Genomic DNA, 20,705 nt, shown 5'->3' with positions numbered 1-20,705 from the left:
TGTCCAAGCCAAAATGGCATAATTGTCAGCGAAGGCTGTAAAGGGCAAAAAACAGGCCCACGCCTCTGCCATGTGAGCCAATGGGAGCCAATGGGAGCAGGTCCTTGTGCTCCAAATGAATACAGTCCTGACTGGAATTGGCAGCACTGTATTCATGAAGGGCTTGCCGGGGGAGGCACTTTGGCTTCCCCTATCCTGCCCCCTAATATCCCTGTCCTACCTACCCTATAGCAGCCATACACGCTAAGATCCGCTCGCTTGGCGACCTCGCCAAGAGAGCGGATCTTCTCCCGATATCCCCAGCTATGGGCAGGGCCGGATTTCCAAATTGGCCGCCCCGAAGCCACCCCCGGTCGCACGCCCCCCCCCCGAGTGCGCATGGGCGATACAGAGGGAGAGTAGTTTCCGTGCACATGTGTGAATGGGGGGGGGGCACCTTGCGCGCATGCGCATTGGGCCAAACTTGGATATGGAGCAGTGGGGAGAAGTACCCACATTGCTCCGTAGGGGTACAAAACTTTTTAGATTTTGGTGCGGCGGGGCGGCATGCCACCCCCAGGTTTATGCCGCCCTAGGCCCGGGCCTTTGTGGCCTCTGCACAAATCCGGGCCTGGCTATGGGTGGGCGATATTGGGCAAATTTAGGCTAATTCGATCATTTGGCCCTGGGGCCGATCTGACTAAACTTTTTAACCTGCCCAATCGATATCTGGCCAATTTCAGGCCAGATAACGGTCAGGCATGCCCATAGTTAGTCGCCGCGTGACAAATCTCCCTTGTCGCTGGGGCGACTAATCTCCCCGAAATGCCATCCCATCGAACTAGAATGTAAATCATGTGTTAACATAATAGGTGGGTGTGTTAACATGGGCGTGGCTTTAAGTGGGTGTGGTTTAAAAACTGGGCGTTTCTAAACGCTTCCATTATCGTTGCTTCCATTATCGGCTTCCATCACATAGGTCAGAAAAATTCCCGGAAGTTGGACAACATTGTTCTAGCTTATATTTGCAGGGCAGGCAGTAAAGATATACTGTAACTATTTCAATACAAATAAAGACACAACACGTGATAGAACATTGACTGATTTATTAAAGTGAAGGCACGTCGTTACATGATCTTCGTACTATCATATGAATTTTTTTCAGAGGCAGGTGGCGAGTACATTCATACTTGTAGGTGAGTGCAGTCTTTATAACAGTGCTTATGCCTTTTTGTACATAGCAACAGGCCCATTACAGAGAACTGCCATACTGTTTGCCTCCGCTGGCATGTTGCCCCACCCAAAGAGACATTTTTAGACATAAGCTGCTATGTTGTTGACATATAGGAAGAATACAAGCAATGTGGTAGCTCCCATTGATATGTAGCGAAGAAAATATGCAGCTAAGGAATGTTCTCTGCATTATTCTGCCTTATAATGTATACAAAAACAAACCCTTAAAGGCCAACTAAGCCTATATCTATTAAGGCATAAGGTTAATCAGTTGTATAAGATACAGCCCCTACCTCACATTGACTTTCAGGTTCTATCTAGTGTGAGGAACCATCAACCCCTCTTTGCTGCCCCCTAGGGAAAGGGTCGTAGTGCACACACATGGGGTGTACAAACTGTTTCACTGCAGAAGGGTAGCAAAACCTACTGGCACCCAGAAGGTGAGGTGGTTTGAACAGGGTCATTTAACCTCAAAGGCACATTAACATTATACTGCAGGGTTAAATTCACATTTACATGGTTCCAATATCTCAGCACAAGTTCAACTGTTGGTGCTGTTGTTCTAATGATGGGCAGATAGCAACCATTGGTAGTCGTTGTTAGTGTTACACAAACAGCAGCCAATAGGAAGTTCAAATCCTGGAGGGAGTTGTGCAGTAACGTAGCCCTGTCCAGTATTCTATAGCAACCAAACAGCAGTTATTCTTCACTGGGCTAGAGCAGTTGAAATAATAAAAGGTATGGCCATATAACTACATTATTGGCTCCATACATCATTTCAAGGGTGTCTGTCCCATTAATATATTTCTCTGTCTTGTCTCTACGGCATATGAACTATATTTGTCTCTAAGCACCACCTTTCACTACAAGTGGTGAAGGGAGATAATGTTAAGAGGGGCAAGGACTGGGCCGGTTTACTATTTAATTTATTCTAGAACAATCCTTACTTAGCTTAGACTAAGGCAGTGATCCCCAACGAGTGGCTCGTGGGCAACATGTTGCTCCCCAACCCCTTTGGATGTTGCTCCCAGTGGCCTCAAAGTAGGGGTTTATTTTTGAATTTCTGGTAAGGAGGCAAGTTTTGGTTGCATAAAATCCAAGTATAATGCCAAACAGAGCCTTCTGTAGGCTGCCAGTCCACATAGGGGCTATTAAGTAGCCAATCGCAGCCCTTATTTAGCACACCCATGCTGGTGTTGCTCCCCAAAGCTATTTCCATTTAAATGTGGCTCCCAGGTATAAAAGGTTGGGGATCCCTGGACTAAGGTAAGCCAACAATCATATATTAGCCAGGAAATGCCTCCTTTGAGAAAAAGGGGTTCTCACCAACAGGGGGCAGTTTAAAAGATACTTAGCAAGCCTCATGGAATCCATTGCCACCCCTAAACTAATTGTCTTCCCCCAGTTCTTTGTCCCACAGTCAATTTTTGTTTTAATTTCTATAATTGTTAAGATTCCCTAATGAATTTTAATTACAAAATTTAATAAATAACCAGTTAAAAAAACAAACGTTTTTTTTTTTACGCTCACATGACTCCTAATATTAGGGAATCAGTGTAGTGCAATGTATTTGGGCAGATGTTATTTTTCACAGCGTGGAATTGTCTAACATCACGAGATACTGTTTATCCCTCCACTTAAAGCCTTTATAGATTTACTGTATGTCTAACATGTTAACAGTAGGCCGTCTATACTACTCATCAGAAACTATAAACACCCCAATATTGCCTTGCAGGTTCTACTGTTGGTGCCCACTTTCTCCACCATTTCAAAGACCAAGAGAACGTAGAAGTGAAACCTACTGAGTAGACAAGCAAGTGATGCTATTATGATGGCAAGAGATGCCATCGGGGTTAGGGGTCATTAGCTGAAGCATAGAAAGGAATTAAGGGTAAGCAGTTTATGGGGTACATACCATTTCTACACTCAACTGCCAATCATAGGAATGAGCCCAACGAGCCATACTGCTAACATTTTAAACCTTCAGTATCTGAGGGCTTGAATGACCCTGTAAAGGTTGGTATGCTTTATTAAGCTTCGAAACCCCATTATACCAGATCAGCAGTTGGCGGGGGTTTTAGTAAGTGACCCTCAGGGTAGCAAAATCCATGTCTAGAAAAAAAATAAGGGTTTGTATGCTCATTTAAATTCAATTTTGGCTGACCAATGGATGATCCATTACTGAATGAATCCATTTTTGACGGTGATACCAAAACATAACATTATTCCATTTTTACCACACAAAATAATCACATATATACTTAAAAATTATGCCTAGAGCATAATATATGAAAAAAGTAAATTGCATGCTAGTGATCGACCATATGACATAGGAATAATGTGCCATGCAATATTCTGAGCAAGAATTATAAAGGTAATTATTGTTGACAATTCAGCCTATAAGTATCAAAAAATCCCATGTGTTTATGGTTGTAGTATTTTGGGGAATATTTGAAAATAAAATATTGAGGTTATTGGCAAAAAAAAATGTGTTATATAAATAAAATCCACTTTAAAGTAGACATGTTCTACATTGCCCTGGACCATCAAAAACCCCATCCCGATGCTTTGGAAATGTATAAACCCCCAAGTAATTTCAAGAAACCTAATAAAAAAGCCATTACAAATTTAAATATATCAAATTTCATAATTGTTGGTAGGAACCAGTGTCACTGGTCTTACAGTGAAGGAGGTGATTACATACAGTATAAAGTCTTCAATTTAACACTGATGCAGTACATTGGGGCATGTCATTTAGTCATCAGATGACCAGGCATCTTCCTCATCATTCACAGTCTTTGTAACTAAAACACCTTCATATTTCTCATTATTAATTTGTTGATTGGCAGAAACAAGTAATTCTTCATCTACTAAAAAGGACTCTGCAACAGTCTTAGGTTCCTCCTTGTTAGCCTTATCATTAAGGTATGGGTTTTGTACTAGCATGGTAAACCTATCCTCTTCGGAACTTTCCAAATATTCAGGACCAACCGTGACTTTTTTACTTTCAGCAGATAAGAAGACTTCTTCTATTCTGCTGCCATCTTTTGGTTCTGAGGTTTCAAGCAAAGACTGAAAGAGACCTTCACTTTTTGCCTCGGACATGGCAAATGTAATGATGGAATCTTCTGGAATTTCCTGTGTATCTAAAACATCATTTTCCATCTCAAAGCTTTTTTTGTTGGTAAATACTATTTCTGAATGTCCATTTAACATATCTTCTGTTCCATCATGCTCACTGACATCTTTGTGCACTCCATTTACCTTCTCGTCATTTACACCAAAAGAAAACTCACTTCCTTCATCTTCTAACTCTTCATCTTCAGATCTGGAATCTTCCTGCTCAGATGTACTAGAAGCAGGCAGTCCCGAGGGAAATTCTTTTCCAGTCTCTTGTGCAATGTCTTCCACATTTTCTGATGAAGTCATTTCATAACCTTCAGAAGCCGTAAGTTGTATAACAGTAGAACTTTGTTCAGATGTGCTCATACTGTGTTCTTCCAATGCCACTTGGTTGATTGCTGTTGCATTTGGCGAATCCTCATATGAAGAAGTTGTGCCTTCATTGTCTGAGATTATACTATCTTCTGATTGATTCTCATCTACAAGATTATTTGCAGGGCTTACTGATTGGTTCTCACCTTCCAGTAAGTCTTTATCTGGGTCATCTGTAAATTCTATATTTTCTTCATTGCTTTCATACTCATATGTTTCCTTTTCACTTACATTAATATTACCTGAAAATGTGTTGGTTGCATCACCAAACTCAAGTGATCCTTGAGTTTGTTCTGTCACCTGTTCAGATATAATGATTTTTGTTTCTGACATTTGTGAGACCATAAAGTCGGCTAGATCATTTCTTGGGCTTTCCTTCAGAATTTCAGCTCTTGTTATAGAGTCTTCTGATTCCTCATTATCTTCTAAATAACATGGTTCTTGGGCTAAACCTGAAATGGTTATGGCTTCCACTGGAGATGTTTTATCAATACCTAGTATACGACCAAATTCTTCTTCATCGAATTCTTCATCTTTGGAAGCAGACTCAATAATGTCTCTTTGCATAGCTTCATTAAATGAAGTTGTAAAAGTAGAGGCTCCAGATTCATCGTTATTTTGATGTTCTTCATCAGGGTTAGAATCTGGCTGTTCAAGTGGTGATTTCACACGTGCCTCAGTTAAATCTTCAAATTCATCTTCTAGGTTAGGTAATGGTGTTGAGTCTGGCAAGGTTTGTTCTAACTGATAATCTTTACTTATTTCAAATTCTTCACTTTTATGTGAGTACAGTGAAATCTCCTGTGAATCAACAGATTCTTCAGATTCCGAATTCTCGTTTTCCATCTTGCTGTCTGCTGGTTTAATGAGGGTGTTCTCGGTTTCTTGCACTTGTTCTTCAGTTGATACTTGATTTTCAGGGTCTGCCACAGTTTCATACTCGAAATAAGGAGCACTTAGTGTCTCAGAAGGGTTCTCACTAAGCTGTTGATTTTCACTACTTTGGTCTATATTCAGTTCTCCACCAGCATCTTGTGAAAGTTCAGTGGCAAATTGTGGACTATCTGTGACTTTAATATATTTTGTTTCATTCTCATTTTCGAAGCAGAGTTGCGCATCATTATTTTCAGTAGTTTCCGTTGTTTCCAAATTTATCTTGCCATCCTGCATTTGACTGATTAGCTCATCTTCATTAACTTTAGTTTTAGGTGTCAAATCTATAACATCATCCATTTCAATTGACTCATTTTCTGATAAGGCTTCTCCTGAAATATCTTTATCCACATCATCTACACCCACAATCATTTCTTGGTTTAGAAATAATGTCTGCTGAATCTCCACATTTTCTTTCATACTGGTTCCATCTACAAAAAGGTCTTCTTTACTTTGATATTGATAAATATCATTCTCCTGCATACATATATTATCCTCTACAGCATTTTCATTTGTGAAATGATCATCTTGTTCTTTATTTGCAGCCAAGCTTTCATTAACATCAACCAGAGAAAGTTCCTTCTCAGTAATTTTTCCACCTAGCTCTTCATCAGTTGTAACCCCATCTTCATTGACTGGGTTTTGATCATCCATCTGAGGTAATATTACTTCTTCCTTTTCCAACAAATCATAATTAACGTTTTCATTAGAAGAATAATCAGTTTCTTGTTTGTCTGTATCCTCCTGCTCTCTAATATATTCTGAACTGTCAGGTATAGTCTCCACTTTACAAACAAGTTCACATTCCGCTTGACTAAATTCAGCATCTTCATCTGATCTAGTCTGTTTTACATTTTCAAGATCACATTCCTGCTCTAAGCCGATATTGTCCTCTGTTTCACTATTGCTTTGTTCTTCCTTATCTTCCATACTTGACTTATCATAACTGCTTTCAGATTCATGCAGCAGCTGGGCAGAAACCTGATGGTCAACAGTCTCTTGACACATCTCTTCCACATCATAATCCTGTTGACTAAACTCCTCAATATCATCTACACTATTCTGGTTTCCTTCATCCTTAGACAGTTGATTTTCCTCTTTCATGTTTGTAAGGTTTTTATTGTCTTCTTCAAGATCACTTGACTCAAGCTTCTGGGGCTCTTCATAATTGTTCTGGAGACTGTCTTCTTCTTCATTATGTAAATAGTCCACCTCCTGCTTAATGTTACTAAGCTGGTCAACTTCCTTTTCAAATGACTGCTTTACTTCCTGCATAACATCTACAACTTGATGATCAGCCTTTTGACGTTCCTGTTCATTTGCCTCAAGATCCTTTTCAATTACCTCACTTATGCTCACTTCATCTTTTGCAAGCTGCCTATCTTCTTCCTGTGCATAACCTGGACCATCCAAATCAGCACTACTCAACTCAGTACTCTCCAGCTCTTTCTGGATTATCTGCACTATAACTCCTTCATCCTCAAATGCTTGTTGAGTATCCTCTTCAACATCACTTATCTGGTGAACAATTTCTTCAACACTAACATTCTCGCTGATTTCTTCTGGGATTTCACTTGACTTATCTTGTTCAGCCTGTCCTAACTCCGTACTGCCGTGTTCCACTTCAATTAATTCTGATGTCTTAGGGTTTTCATAATTGTCCTGTTCTTCCAATACCAATTGGTCAATATCACTTAACTTTTCATCAATCTTTTGAACAGGATTCTTATCACTATAATCATATTCTTCTTGATGATGATGGCTTTCTTCTAAATACATATCCTGTTCTGGTTCCTGATTGCAGGGAAAATTATTCTCTTCATTGTTACTGTCCAGATTTATGATGGGTTGATCTTCAGTTGATTTTTCCTCAAAACGTTTGCTATCAAAGGACTGGAGGCTCTCGAAATCATTTTCTTGTTGACTTGTAAATTCAGTATGATCCTCCTTGGAAACAGGTATATATTCATTCTCTAAAAACCCATGTACGCTTTTGCTTATTATTTCAGCTTCTTCAATGTTGTCTGAAAATATTTCTGATTCTTTGACTTCAGTGTTAATGTCCAGACTTGTGATGAGTTGATCTTCAGTTGATTTTTCCTCAAAATGTTTGTCATCAAAGGACTGGGAACTCTCAAAATTATTTTGACTTGTAAAATCAGTACGCTCAGTCTTGGAAACAGGTATATATTCATTATGTAAATAACCATTTATACTTTGGCTTATTATTTCAGCTTCTTCAATGTTGTCTGAAAAGATTTCTGATTCTTTGATTTCATAAGACACAAGTGTCCTGATATCTTGTTGGACATCGAGTTCATTTTGTGGAGTAATTGCTTGATCACTTGCGTCCTGTTCACGGGAATCGAACACTGGGGATACATGTTCTTCAAATATATTTTTCATTGCCAGCAAGTTTGATAATTCTTGCTTTTCAAAATGTACTTTCTGGTAGCTAACTGATTCACTGATAACCTCTTCGATTACATCTGCTTCAGCATTAATATCTAGAAGTTCAAATTCAGAGGCAGTTTTGCTTTGTAGATTCTCCAGACTAATTGGTTCTTCTTGAACATCTTTTATTTCCTCTACATTTGGACTTTGACCCTCATCGATATTAGTAGGCACTCTGCTGAGATCTTCCTCTAATGACTTCAAAGCAGACTCCAATGGATCTATTCCTGGAACTTTCTGTTGAGTTGATGTTCCAGATATAATCTCAACATGATCCACAACATCAGGTTTCTTCACAACCTTTTCTTCTTTAATACCAGTGTTCTTCAAATTATTCAGCCCCATAGTATCTTTTTTAACAGTCTGTTCATCTGTCGATTTTTGCACACTATAGGAATATGAGCGTGTTTCCGTTTTAGCTCTCCTAACGGCTTCGGCAGAATGGGTGCGCGTTTCTAAATTGCTTTTAAGTGTTGGAACGTTCTGAACTTCCTTGACTTGAGGTGCTTTGGTGTATTTTAGACCTTGAGACTGAAGCACAGAGCTAACTTTCTGAAACTCTTTGGTAACAGGACTTGTTCTTACTGGAACCGTAGAACTTTTCACAGTTGAGAAATTGTTCAGAGAGGGTCTCGACAGTCCATTTTTGTCACCAATCTGCTTTTTACTGTAACTCTGTCTGTGTTCCCTAGAAACGTGTTTCCTTGTATCTTCCGATTGTCTTCTCCTGACATTATTATGTTCCAACATGGAATCTAAAATAAAACAAAACAAAAAACTCAGAGACTTTCCAGATCTTGAGATACAACGTGTTTATACTAATTATCTGTTTGGTCTGACATATGACTGAACAGAAAAGAGTGAAGAATTGGTGGAAACACTATTGACAATAGTCCCTAACAAACAAAACCTAATCTTCATCACAAACTTTTTGGGGAGTAAAGCTACTCACAGCTGTTATGCTTCTAATAGCTATTGCCAATATTGTAACATAAATGTCATATAGTTTGTCCAAAGACTGGTAACTCATAGCAACAAATCAGCAGGTAGCATGTACTACTCAACTGTTTGATAGTTTTTGGTTGCTATTTCAACTGTTTTTGGTTGCTATTGGTTACTAGACCTTAAGTAAACGATATGACCTTCATTACACTACCCTATACCTTGCTGGTGTTCCCCCACATTTGTGTATGTTGGCAATAAGTACATTTATTCTAAATTGCAAAAAAGAAAAAAACTTAAATTGTATCTTACCATTAAAGGTGCTAGATGCTCTGTAATCAGTGTCTATCCTTGTATTCTCTGCCTCTAGAAGTGACCTAAAAATAAAACACAATAAAGTCATGATTTTAAGTGGTAGGGTTGATACATATATAAAAGGCCATTCACAATGTGACAGAATGTTATACAGATAGCTAGAATCTCAGCCATAAAGCAGGGCAGGACTGCTGCTTACAATGGGGGGGTCAGATAGGATCTGTGCCACTGTGACAGAATGCTCTGTTATACAGATAGCTAGAATCTCAGCCATAAAGCAGGGCAGGACTGCTGCTTACAATGGGGGGATCAGATAGGATCTGTGCCACTGTGACAGAATGCTCTGTTATACAGATAGCTAGAATCTCAGCCATAAAGCAGGGCAGGACTGCTGCTTACAATGGGGGGGATCAGATAGGATCTGTGCCACTGTGACAGAATGCTCTGTTATACAGATAGCTAGAATCTCAGCCATAAAGCAGGGCAGGACTGCTGCTTACAATGGGGGGGATCAGATAGGATCTGTGCCACTGTGACAGAATGCTCTGTTATACAGATAGCTAGAATCTCAGCCATAAAGCAGGGCAGGACTGCTGCTTACAATGGGGGGATCAGATAGGATCTGTGCCACTGTGACAGAATGCTCTGTTATACAGATAGCTAGAATCTCAGCCATAAAGCAGGGCAGGACTGCTGCTTACAATGGGGGGATCAGATAGGATCTGTGCCACTGTGACAGAATGCTCTGTTATACAGATAGCTAGAATCTCAGCCATAAAGCAGGGCAGGACTGCTGCTTACAATGGGGGGGGGGATAGGATCTGTGCCACTGTGACAGAATGCTCTGTTATACAGATAGCTAGAATCTCAGCCATAAAGCAGGGCAGGACTGCTGCTTACAATGGGGGGATCAGATAGGATCTGTGCCACTGTGACAGAATGCTCTGTTATACAGATAGCTAGAATCTCAGCCATAAAGCAGGATATTTTTTGTGATAAAAAAAGGACTTAACTATTTAAGTAAACTGCTATGTGCTACCCCAAAAGTGATTCTGCTTTTGCAAAGCATTACATTGCTCTCAGTCACAAATACAAACATAATTTTTCCAATTTATACCAATTTAAGCCAAAGCTTAATTGTATTAAACCTTTGCACTAACATGAAAAGCCTTAACTCATTTAGTTCATTTATATTGTCAGACTGTGTTATCCATTGTCGGACAAGCTCGGTGACTGAGTCGCGGCTTTAGGGTCACACAAAGGCGCACACACACTCCCACTCACACGTAAGCCCTTGAGATGTCTACGCCGGGGCTTTTATTGAAGATTTATCATCCATGACACAACCCCGGGTTATAATGGCAAGTCTCAAGAAAGAAATGTTCAGCTGTAGCCCCCAGCGAGAAGAATTCTCATGCTAATAAGTGACGGGCTTTTGTTCCCAGCCAACAGCAAGACCCCCTTATTAAATAGGGAGAGCAATGGAGCAGGGCAGGCTGGGAGGGAAGCAAATTCCCATGGATAAAACAGCCTATAAATTAACAGGGCAAAAAAAACTTAATGGGGAGGGGGGGGATGAAAGCTTATAGCATTTGTATTTCTCTTGAATGGAGTATTTCTTTTTAAGAACCCACAAAAGCGCTGACAGTCCCTCATTTATTAAAGTGCAATTCTGCAAGTGACAAATTCGCAGCCGCCTAAGCGCGACGGTTTCATTCACTTCTGGGAGCGTCGTGTGCGCCATCGCACCATTTAGAGCGACTCCCGCGGGGATGGGCTTTGAGTTTACTATTGTGACTGGCACAAAAATGCCGCTCAGACCCACCGCACCGTATTCAGGGGCTTCAGCGGCCTTCCCCGTGCTGAGTCTGCACTTTGTGTATAGAGGAGACTGCTTGAGGGTTCACCAGAACCAATTAATGAGACAAATGGGCTCATTTATCAATGGCGTTCCAGGCTCACCGTTTATTCTTCTGCAGGAGATTAAACTATAGTAGGGTTTCTGTAGCAAACACCCCAGCTGTACCGGTGCAGGAATGGCTGCCCCCGGGGCTACACAGCGGGGTATTTATATAAACTATAGTAGGGTTTCTGTAGCAAACACCCCAGCTGTACCGGTGCAGGAATGGCTACCCCCGGGGCTACACAGCGGGGTATTTATATAAACTATAGTAGGGTTTCTGTAGCAAACACCCCAGCTGTACCAGTGCAGGAATGGCTGCCCCCGGGGCTACACAGCGGGGTATTTATATAAACTATAGTAGGGTTTCTGTAGCAAACACCCCAGCTGTACCGGTGCAGGAATGGCTGCCCCCGGGGCTACACAGCGGGGTATTTATATAAACTATAGTAGGGTTTCTGTAGCAAACACCCCAGCTGTACCAGTGCAGGAATGGCTGCCCCCGGGGCTACACAGCGGGGTATTTATATAAACTATAGTAGGGTTTCTGTAGCAAACACCCCAGCTGTACCAGTGCAGGAATGGCTGCCCCCGGGGCTACACAGCGGGATATTTATATAAACTATAGTAGGGTTTCTGTAGCAAACACCCCAGCTGTACCGGTGCAGGAATGGTAGGTGTATGCAGGTCTGGGCAAAAGAAACTGGGGTTGGACATCATGATATAAACTAAATTCATCAGTATAAATGAAAGCAGCTCATTGAAGCTATTACGGCTTACTCCTTCTTATTTCATGGATTGTTGGTCCATGACACATGCCTGTTGCTGATTAAACAATTAGATTGGTGATATAAGGTGCCCACTAACAAGCCTGCCAAGGGATATCTGGCAGAAAATAGTCCAAATTTAAATTGGGCTGGTTTGATATTCCCATCTAATGAGGACCACGTTTGTATGTTTATGTGATCACCATCCAACAGGCCTCTAGGCCCTGGGGGCCAACGACTGCATCAATTCTGCCCGACATGTAGGTGGCCATATCAATCCTAGATCTGCTCGTTTGGCAACCTCATAAAATGACTTGATCTGCCAGTGTATGGCCAGCTTTAGAAGCCATTCATTGGCTGATGTAACCTAGCATGTACGTGTGACCTAGGTTTGTGTTCACTGTGCCCCATAGGAGCCAGAGGGATTGACCTTTAGTACTAGGCACTTCCTCAGTCAATATTGCTTTCTTTGCCCTTTATGTAGATGGGTGAAAAAGCAGTGTTCTGTAGTGCTATAAAATTCTCCATTTCTGTATGAGGGTGGAATGGATATGGTTGGACACAGTGGAGAGAGCGTTTAGACTTCTCCGATGACTCTTTATGAGCTTCTCATTGTATATACAGCAAGGCTTCATCCGCAGACTCTGTGAGTGTCCTGCCAGGCTTGTTTGGGTGGAAACCTATTTTTAGTTTGGCCGGTTCCTTTTCTTATATAAACTGCCAACATCCTTATTCTGACTGCTGCTATTTGTCATATGGGCTGCATACTTGCAGTCTGTACTAATGTACCAGTGTGGGATTTAATAACCAGGCACTGACAACGGAAGTGGGGCTAATGAGTGGGGCAAGGCTATAGCCATTATTTCTAGCCGCTAAGATGCAAGGGTTCCTTTAGGTGATAACTTCAAGGTGATTACTTTGTCTAGAGGCAGCAAAATGCCACCCCTAGAAACCTTAATAGGGAAGGTAAGCCCAGGGGTAATGGGGGAACATCACATTTTTCCATCTCAGATGCACAGATTGATAAATAAATGACCCCCTCTGACCCTAGCCCATCCTGGCCTGATTGGACCTGGTACATGTGCTCAGCTTGCCCATTGCTGACATCATCAAAGGGGGCTGGTCCAGCCAGGAGTATATAAATGAAAGCCAATGGATGGATGGAGTAGAATTGTAGCATGAGGTTGTGGACTGGGGGTCAGTGGGCAGAGCAAGTGACCTGCTAAATAAGTGTCACCCATTGACACTAGAAACACCCCTAAAGGTGAGCTGACACTTTGCATAGCATTGTGACTTATGCATAATAATACATAGTACACCCCGCCATCCCACTAAAAGGCGGCTCCACTGCGAGCACACTGGAAATTCCTAAATGTCTCAAAATATATGAATTTGTTACAGAAGGCACAAGCTTTGAACTACTGCTGAATGCAAATATAAATACAATCTAAAGGAAAAAAAAATCAAGCAACCTCCCTTTCCTATATTTTGCAACAGTACAGATTAATCTGTTACTACCCCCAGCAAAAGAAGGTGGGAATTTTGGTGAGAAACATTCCACAGACATGTATCTTGGTGTTGGCCAGCGTTATTTACCTGTATGTGGCCACCTCCAGGCTGAGAGACATCTTAAGGTGCATAAGCTGCTGTCTGTCCTCCAGAACTTCAGCAATCTGGGCTCTGAGGTCCTGTTTCTCCTGTTCCAAAGCTTCGGCCTCGAGCTGCAAATGATAAGGACAAGCCCATCAGTCATAAGCTAATAATGCAGATATAACAACATCTCTGATTGGCTTCAGAGGGGGTAAAATGGGACTGTGTATGCACCCATCTGCATAGTCAGTAGCCCGAGGAACGCTGACACTCTGGGGCTCATTCTGGAGCCCCACAACCCTCCCCAAGGGCCCCCCACCCTCATAGTCAGTAGCCCGAGGAACGCTGATACTCTGGGGCTCATTCTGGGGCCCACAGCCCCCCCAAGGGCCCCCACCCTGGCCTGCACCCCCCCACAACTTCCTCCTCCGAACGTGCCTGCTTTAGTCTTACCTTGGGCACAACGGGGGAGGGAGATCTTCTGAGATTGGGTCTGGGCCAGCTCGGCCCACTAGGGCCGCAGGCCCACCGTGTTTTTTCCCAGCCCAATCTGACCCTGGCAGCTAATTTCCAATTCAGCAGTAGGTGCAGAGCAGGGCTAGAATCCACAGGCACGTGCTTTTTGAATGGGCACTAAGGGGCATGCTTTTATGCCCTTAGTGCTGTAAAATCCCTGCCATAAAGCAAGACTGGGCTGCCATAAAGCAAGACACAGAACCAGCTCTTGGCACAGAAACAAACTCTTGGCACAAAAAGTGGCCAGGAGTAAAATATATTGTTTTTTTTCCAAAACAATGATATTTTATGTATTATTTAACATAGCTTTTAGGCAAAAGTAAAATCTTTTAATTATTGCATTAACCGGGTTCTATTAAGGAATGAGACATATGAAATTCATGGATCTTTATGCGTGACCCGTTATGTGGCCCTAAAGGTTTAAGGGTTACATTTGTATATGTTCCATTATGACTGCAACTGTCCCCATGGGATATTGCTCCAAGCAATTAGTGGTGACTGTGGTTACTCCAGCCATGTAATAAAGTTAAGTGGCCCAAATGAAATTAAGGATACTAAAATACTAGCCATCTGCCCGACTAATATATATAATTCAGGAGACAAAGCAGCTGTTTCCCGTTGCTGCGGAATCTAATTAGCCCATAACTCTAACATGGCCAGTGCTGGATTGGGTGGGCGGCTCGAAGCCTTTGCTCTCTTTAAAGTGCCACCTTGTGAAAAAGGCAGCTCTAGGGTCTCCTAGTAACAAGGTATGAATTAAAGGGGTTGTATGATGTAATGAGTGATATTCTGAAACAATTTGCAGTTGGTCTTCATTTTTTTATTATTTGTGGGTTGAGTTATTTAGCTTTTTGTTTAGCAGCTCTCTAGTTTTAAATTTCAGCAGCAAACTGGTTGTTAGGGTCCAGTTTAACCTAGCAACCAGGCAGTGGTTTGAAAGAGAGACAGGAATATAAATAGAGAAGGGCCTAAATAGAAAGTAAATAAAAAGTAACAATAACATTGTAGCCTCACAGAGCAATAGTTTTTGGCAGCCAGGGTCAGTGACCCCCATTTAAAAGCTGGAAAGAGTCAGAGGAGGAAAGCAAATAGTAAGTGCCATTGGGTACTTCTAAATAGAAAATTGCCATTTAAAGTACTAAGGGCCGCCCCCTGGGATCATAGGAGTCACAGTGCACACAAACAAGCCAAGGTACACATACATGCTAGGCCCCATCAGCCAATGAATGGGCAGAGTTCTGCCTTTTGCTCCCACACTACTTCCTGTTACAGTTAGAGCTGCATCACTTCCTGTCGGCTGATCTCTGAGGGAGCACCCAGCCCATCACTAAATGGCGGCTCAAGGGAAAGGATGTAAAAAGGCAATATTTACTGATATATATATATATTCCAGTTTGGCGTGATTCTTTAATAGGCCACTTAATATAATATAAACTATCTGTTGGTTAAGTATTCATTGTGTGTAACCTGTGCCTTTTCTCCTTTGAATGGCTGCCCCCGGGGCTACACAGCAGCTTACTTATATAAACTATAGTAGTCTTTCTGATGCAAACACACCAGTTGTAGCAATGCAGGGCAACAGTACATTATATTGTTTTTACTTTTATACACTTTCATTATTTGGTGTTACTGTTCCTTTAAGTATTCATTGTGGGGTATAGTATCCCTTTGTGTTTATAAGTGTTATTCTTGACCCCAGGGACACAAGTTTAAAGCACTACTGGGTGCAAGAGCATACCCCTTACTGCTCATACTAGGAGCCAGGGACAGATTTGAATGTGTGCAAGGCCCACAAGAGCCCCCACACCCCTCTGGGGCCCCCACCACCAGCACCTTGTGCACCTTATACTTCATTTTGCCACACTTGGGGGAGGAGGGCAGCGGGGTAGTGACAGAGGAGAGCAGGGTAGGCGGGGCCCACTTGGTTTTTTCCCGATGTCCCACCCCTCTTGAATGTTCCATTCACAGTGCAGTCCACAGGTCTCTGTGCTCCACTATTTGCATAATGCCCTATGTAATGGGCAAAGTGCAAAAGAAAATGGCAATTGCAGCCTTCTTTTGCGCTTTCTCCACTGCGTGGGCATTGTGCATGCTTATATATATTAGTTCTCTCGATCAGTGGTTTTTAAACATTGGGGTAATCCCCTCGTAGGGCTTGGAGAAGTGACAGTGGGGGGCTCAGCCTAAAGGCAGGGTAGGGACCTATTTTCTCTGCTGGATAAAACTCAGAGACTTAATAACGATGACATTTGGGGTAAACTCAACCAATGCCCAAGATCAATCTCCCTACTAATGAATAGCAATAATGACAGGTAGGTACCATTTTTGTTGACATCCCACTCAATCCAGTGTATTGGACATCATGATGTCCTTTTTAACTCAAGTACGGATCTATATAAATATACTATAAATGCATTTAGTATGTGTCTCCATGCACCTAAACACCTCTAATGGCACCTAAACACCTGCCTACATGGGACACAAAGCATCGATCTGTTATTATTGCTTTTGTTCAGGAGCATTTTGGCCATAAAGAAAGGTAAGCAGCCTGTCACAAACACACAATATCATGTGGCAGAGATGCCAGAATAGCCCCAAAACATATGTGGTCATGTAATAAAAGTTGCCCAGGCTCTAGCAGCAATGCCCCAACTGACTTGTGCCAAGCAAATCAGGTCCAAATGCCACGAGGGAATTACAGGCTTTGGGTGCTTCTCCCCATGTGCCATCAGCCTAATTACCCAAAAATATAACTCTTGGTCTATGGCCTGGTCTGTAGCATGGGTGGCTGTATATGGAATTACCTCACCTAATGCTGCTTATTGTATTTCATTTCCTTTGGGCTCTCATTCAGTCCTGTGCAATCTCATCAAGTGCCGGAATTCCTGTAGCCATTTATAAAGGCATTACTGCATGCTGCTTCATCATACTTGTCCCAGTCCTGAGACATCTGCCTTAGCTAGCATGAAACAGGTCATCTTAAAATAATATAACCTACTTTATGACTAAGATTTTAGCTATTTTTATGTCTGAGCAAAACAGTGGCACAGATCCTACCTGATACCCACTGTAAGCAGCAGTCCTGCCCTGCTTTATGGCTGAGATTCTAGCATTCTGTCACAGTGGCACAGATCCTATCTGATCCCCCCATTGTAAGCAGCAGTCCTGCCCTGCTTTATGGCTGAGATTCTAGCTATCTGTATAACAGAGCATTCTGTCACAGTGGCACAGATCCTATCTGATCCCCCCATTGTAAGCAGCAGTCCTGCCCTGCTTTATGGCTGAGATTCTAGCTATCTGTATAACAGAGCATTCTGTCACAGTGGCACAGATCCTATCTGACCCCCCCCCCCCCCCCCCCCCATTGTAAGCAGCAGTCCTGCCCTGCTTTATGGCTGAGATTCTAGCTATCTGTATAACAGAGCATTCTGTCACAGTGGCACAGATCCTATCTGATCCCCCCATTGTAAGCAGCAGTCCTGCCCTGCTTTATGGCTGAGATTCTAGCTATCTGTATAACAGAGCATTCTGTCACAGTGGCACAGATCCTATCTGATCCCCCCATTGTAAGCAGCAGTCCTGCCCTGCTTTATGGCTGAGATTCTAGCTATCTGTATAACAGAGCATTCTGTCACAGTGGCACAGATCCTATCTGATCCCCCCCATTGTAAGCAGCAGTCCTGCCCTGCTTTATGGCTGAGATTCTAGCTATCTGTATAACAGAGCATTCTGTCACAGTGGCACAGATCCTATCTGATCCCCCCCATTGTAAGCAGCAGTCCTGCCCTGCTTTATGGCTGAGATTCTAGCTATCTGTATAACAGAGCATTCTGTCACAGTGGCACAGATCCTATCTGATCCCCCATTGTAAGCAGCAGTCCTGCCCTGCTTTATGGCTGAGATTCTAGCTCATAAACTGTTGGAAAACAAAACATTTGGGAATATTGGGAATGATCCATAGCATCCCTACCCCTCCTCTGAACTATGAGCTCATTGGTACTTCCAAGAACACTTTCCTACAGACATATGCCGTGTGTATGATTTATGTATATGTGTCAGAAGGAGCATTCCTACTGGGGACAATAGCCTTCCGCAGGAGTCAGAGGCATAATGTATGGGGGTGGGAGTGGCAGGTGGGGCAGTTACTGTACAATCACAATGGAGCTTATTCCCCTGACAATAGAGACAGAGAGATGAGCTGCTTTAGGTCTGGGATCTTTGTCTCCTAAGCACAGCTGGTGTGGCTCTCCCTAATGGCTTACATATAGATTTCATAGATTTCTCCCTAGCAAATGGGCTAGCACTAAAACAGGTGTTCCCTTTAACCCCTTCAGGGCTGCATAACCCTCAATTACAAGATCAATAAAGCATAAAAAAATTCAGTTCAATGATATCCTGTCTTTTCTCAGCCAGCTGTAGAACTATTTTACGGCCGCTGTTTCCTGTCCTTGGCAAAGGAAGCAGTATGGCAGCTCCCATCAGTACATACAATTAAGCTGAAAAAATCTAAGATTGGAATAACTGTTGCCATTGAGGGATAAATATTTACAGACCGACCAATGAGCCTATCTTCTGGGAACTGTTGTGAACACTATCACCCAGTTATGTTTGGGTTTGGTATGAATGTTATGCCCTAAGGCCCCCCAGGAAATGGCCTTATTATTACAGAGGACCGTGAGAGCCCAAATGTTAAGATAAACAGTGACTGCAACAAGTACCAGACTAAAGTACTGGACTTAATCCTTCCAGTGCCACAGTCGGCTCTTTTATGTGTGTTGCTGTGTAGGAACACGTGAGGCACAGATCAAAGTGGCATAAGGAGATTCTGTTTTATGGCATGTTAAGGGTTAAGATAGAAGAGCCCATTTCTGATATCTAGGTGCAAATTGGCACAGATAGCGCCAGAGGAGTCACCAACCAATGGTGGTACACCCTCTGGAATGTCGTCAGCAACACCAATTCAGTTGCATCTTATTTATGAAATGGGTGTGAAAAACATGCTGGATAGCTTTGCACTTTGCACACATTTAGTAAACATGCCCTAGAGGCAAAATATAACAAAAGAAGCGTGTAAGTAACTCCTTGCTCACCTGTAGCTTTTCTTCCTCCTCCTTCTGTTCCTGCCACTGCTTGGAGAGAAGGTCCTCCAGAGCCTCCTTCCTCATCTTGAGGCTCACTAATTCTTTATCCAGGCTTTGCAGCAGAAGCCGGTTCTGTTTGTTTTCTTCCAACACCTTTCTCAGGTTCTCCTTGGACTCGGAAAGCCCGGCTTCCAGCGCTGACACTTCGCTCTTGTAGTCCTCCACAGCCCCTTGCCAGATCTCGGAGAGTTTTCTGGCATAGTCTTCAACCTCCACGGGTTTAAAGGCTACGGGAGCGACCCTGAAGTTCTCCAGCCTTTGGGAGAAGCTTGCAATCTCTTCCTCCATCAGCGCTTTTTCTTCTTCGTGGTCTCTGAGGATGTCCTCCAACTCTGCCTCGAGCTGGCCAAGTCTTTCTTTCAACCAGGTCTGTGCTCTTGTTTCTTCTTCCAACAATCTCTTACTCTCAGACAGTTCTTTCTTTGCATCTTCCCTGGCTTGCTTCTCTTCCAGGCACCTTTGCTTTATAAATTCAATCTCTTCATAAATGCTCTCTCTTACCATTTCTGCTTGGACCATAGCATTGTGGCCATCGTCCAGAGCATCCCTCAGCTTCATCATCTCTTCGTGATGCTTCCTCTTCCAGCATCTTTCAGACTTACTGCTCTTTAAAGTGTGAATTTCTGCTCTGAGCACTTCATTCTCTTCTTCCAGGGCTTTGACTCTAGACAGATAGGCTTCCAGGCGTTTGTTAAGGCTCCACATTTGAGTGGACTCCTCTCCCAGCGATACTGATGCTAAGTAACCTTCCATTCTTCTTTATCAGCTTAGTGAGTGAATCCCAGGGAACTTTTCCCAGTCAGTGTTTAACAGCCAGACAGAAGGGGCTTCTGCTGGGCGCCTGAATGAGTGAGCAGATTGAGAAAGTGACTGAGGAGGAGCAGAGCTCATCTATTCATATACAGCATCTGGCTGGAAATGGGAGGGTCCCAAATTAACACACATCTTAACCCATTGCTCTGAGCCAAATGCTATATTAACTCACTTGCAATGGGACCGGCCATCGTCATAGAAAATATAAACTAAAAAGTAACATCACCGTAAAAAATATAAAGGGTAAATATTTTTATTAACACATAAGTTTATTTTTTTCTTATGAATCAAACATTTTATGAGTGTATCCCCTTTGTTTTGGCATTCACTTAAGGGTATATATTTTATCATCCACATACAAACAAAACCAACACAAACTTTTTCATTTAATTTCCCGTTTGGATTTATGAATGAACAGAAATGTATTCAATGGCATTAGCCAGGCATGGATTCGCAGCGAATTGGCGCATTTCGCCATTGGCGAATTGTTTTGCAAAACTTCCGTAAAAAATTTGCGGAAAAATTCGCCGTGCGTCAAACAAAATTGTCGCGCATCAGATTGGGTGCACTCACTTCAAATTGGGCATGGTTGTGTCAAAAAAGGGCGCGGTTGCGTCAAAAAGTGCA

General features: G+C 42.5%; 1 protein-coding gene across 1 annotated transcript; it reads right to left on the bottom strand.

Annotated features, from left to right (window-relative positions):
- Nucleotides 1-1,065: 1,065 nt before the first annotated feature.
- Nucleotides 1,066-20,144, bottom strand: nes (nestin). The gene is made up of 4 exons (XM_002941503.5): nt 19,215-20,144; nt 13,615-13,739; nt 9,349-9,413; nt 1,066-8,849 (listed from the first exon to the last, which is right to left on the bottom strand). The coding sequence occupies exons 1-4, from the start codon at nt 20,016-20,018 to the stop codon at nt 3,967-3,969; spliced, it is 5,877 nt and encodes a 1,958-aa protein (XP_002941549.4). The 5' UTR covers nt 20,019-20,144; the 3' UTR covers nt 1,066-3,966.
- Nucleotides 20,145-20,705: the final 561 nt, after the last annotated feature.

This window comes from Xenopus tropicalis, chromosome 8 (assembly GCF_000004195.4).
Source record: "Xenopus tropicalis strain Nigerian chromosome 8, UCB_Xtro_10.0, whole genome shotgun sequence".
In the NCBI taxonomy this organism is placed as follows: domain Eukaryota; kingdom Metazoa; phylum Chordata; class Amphibia; order Anura; family Pipidae; genus Xenopus; species Xenopus tropicalis.
This window is presented reverse-complemented; position numbering and strand designations above follow the sequence as displayed.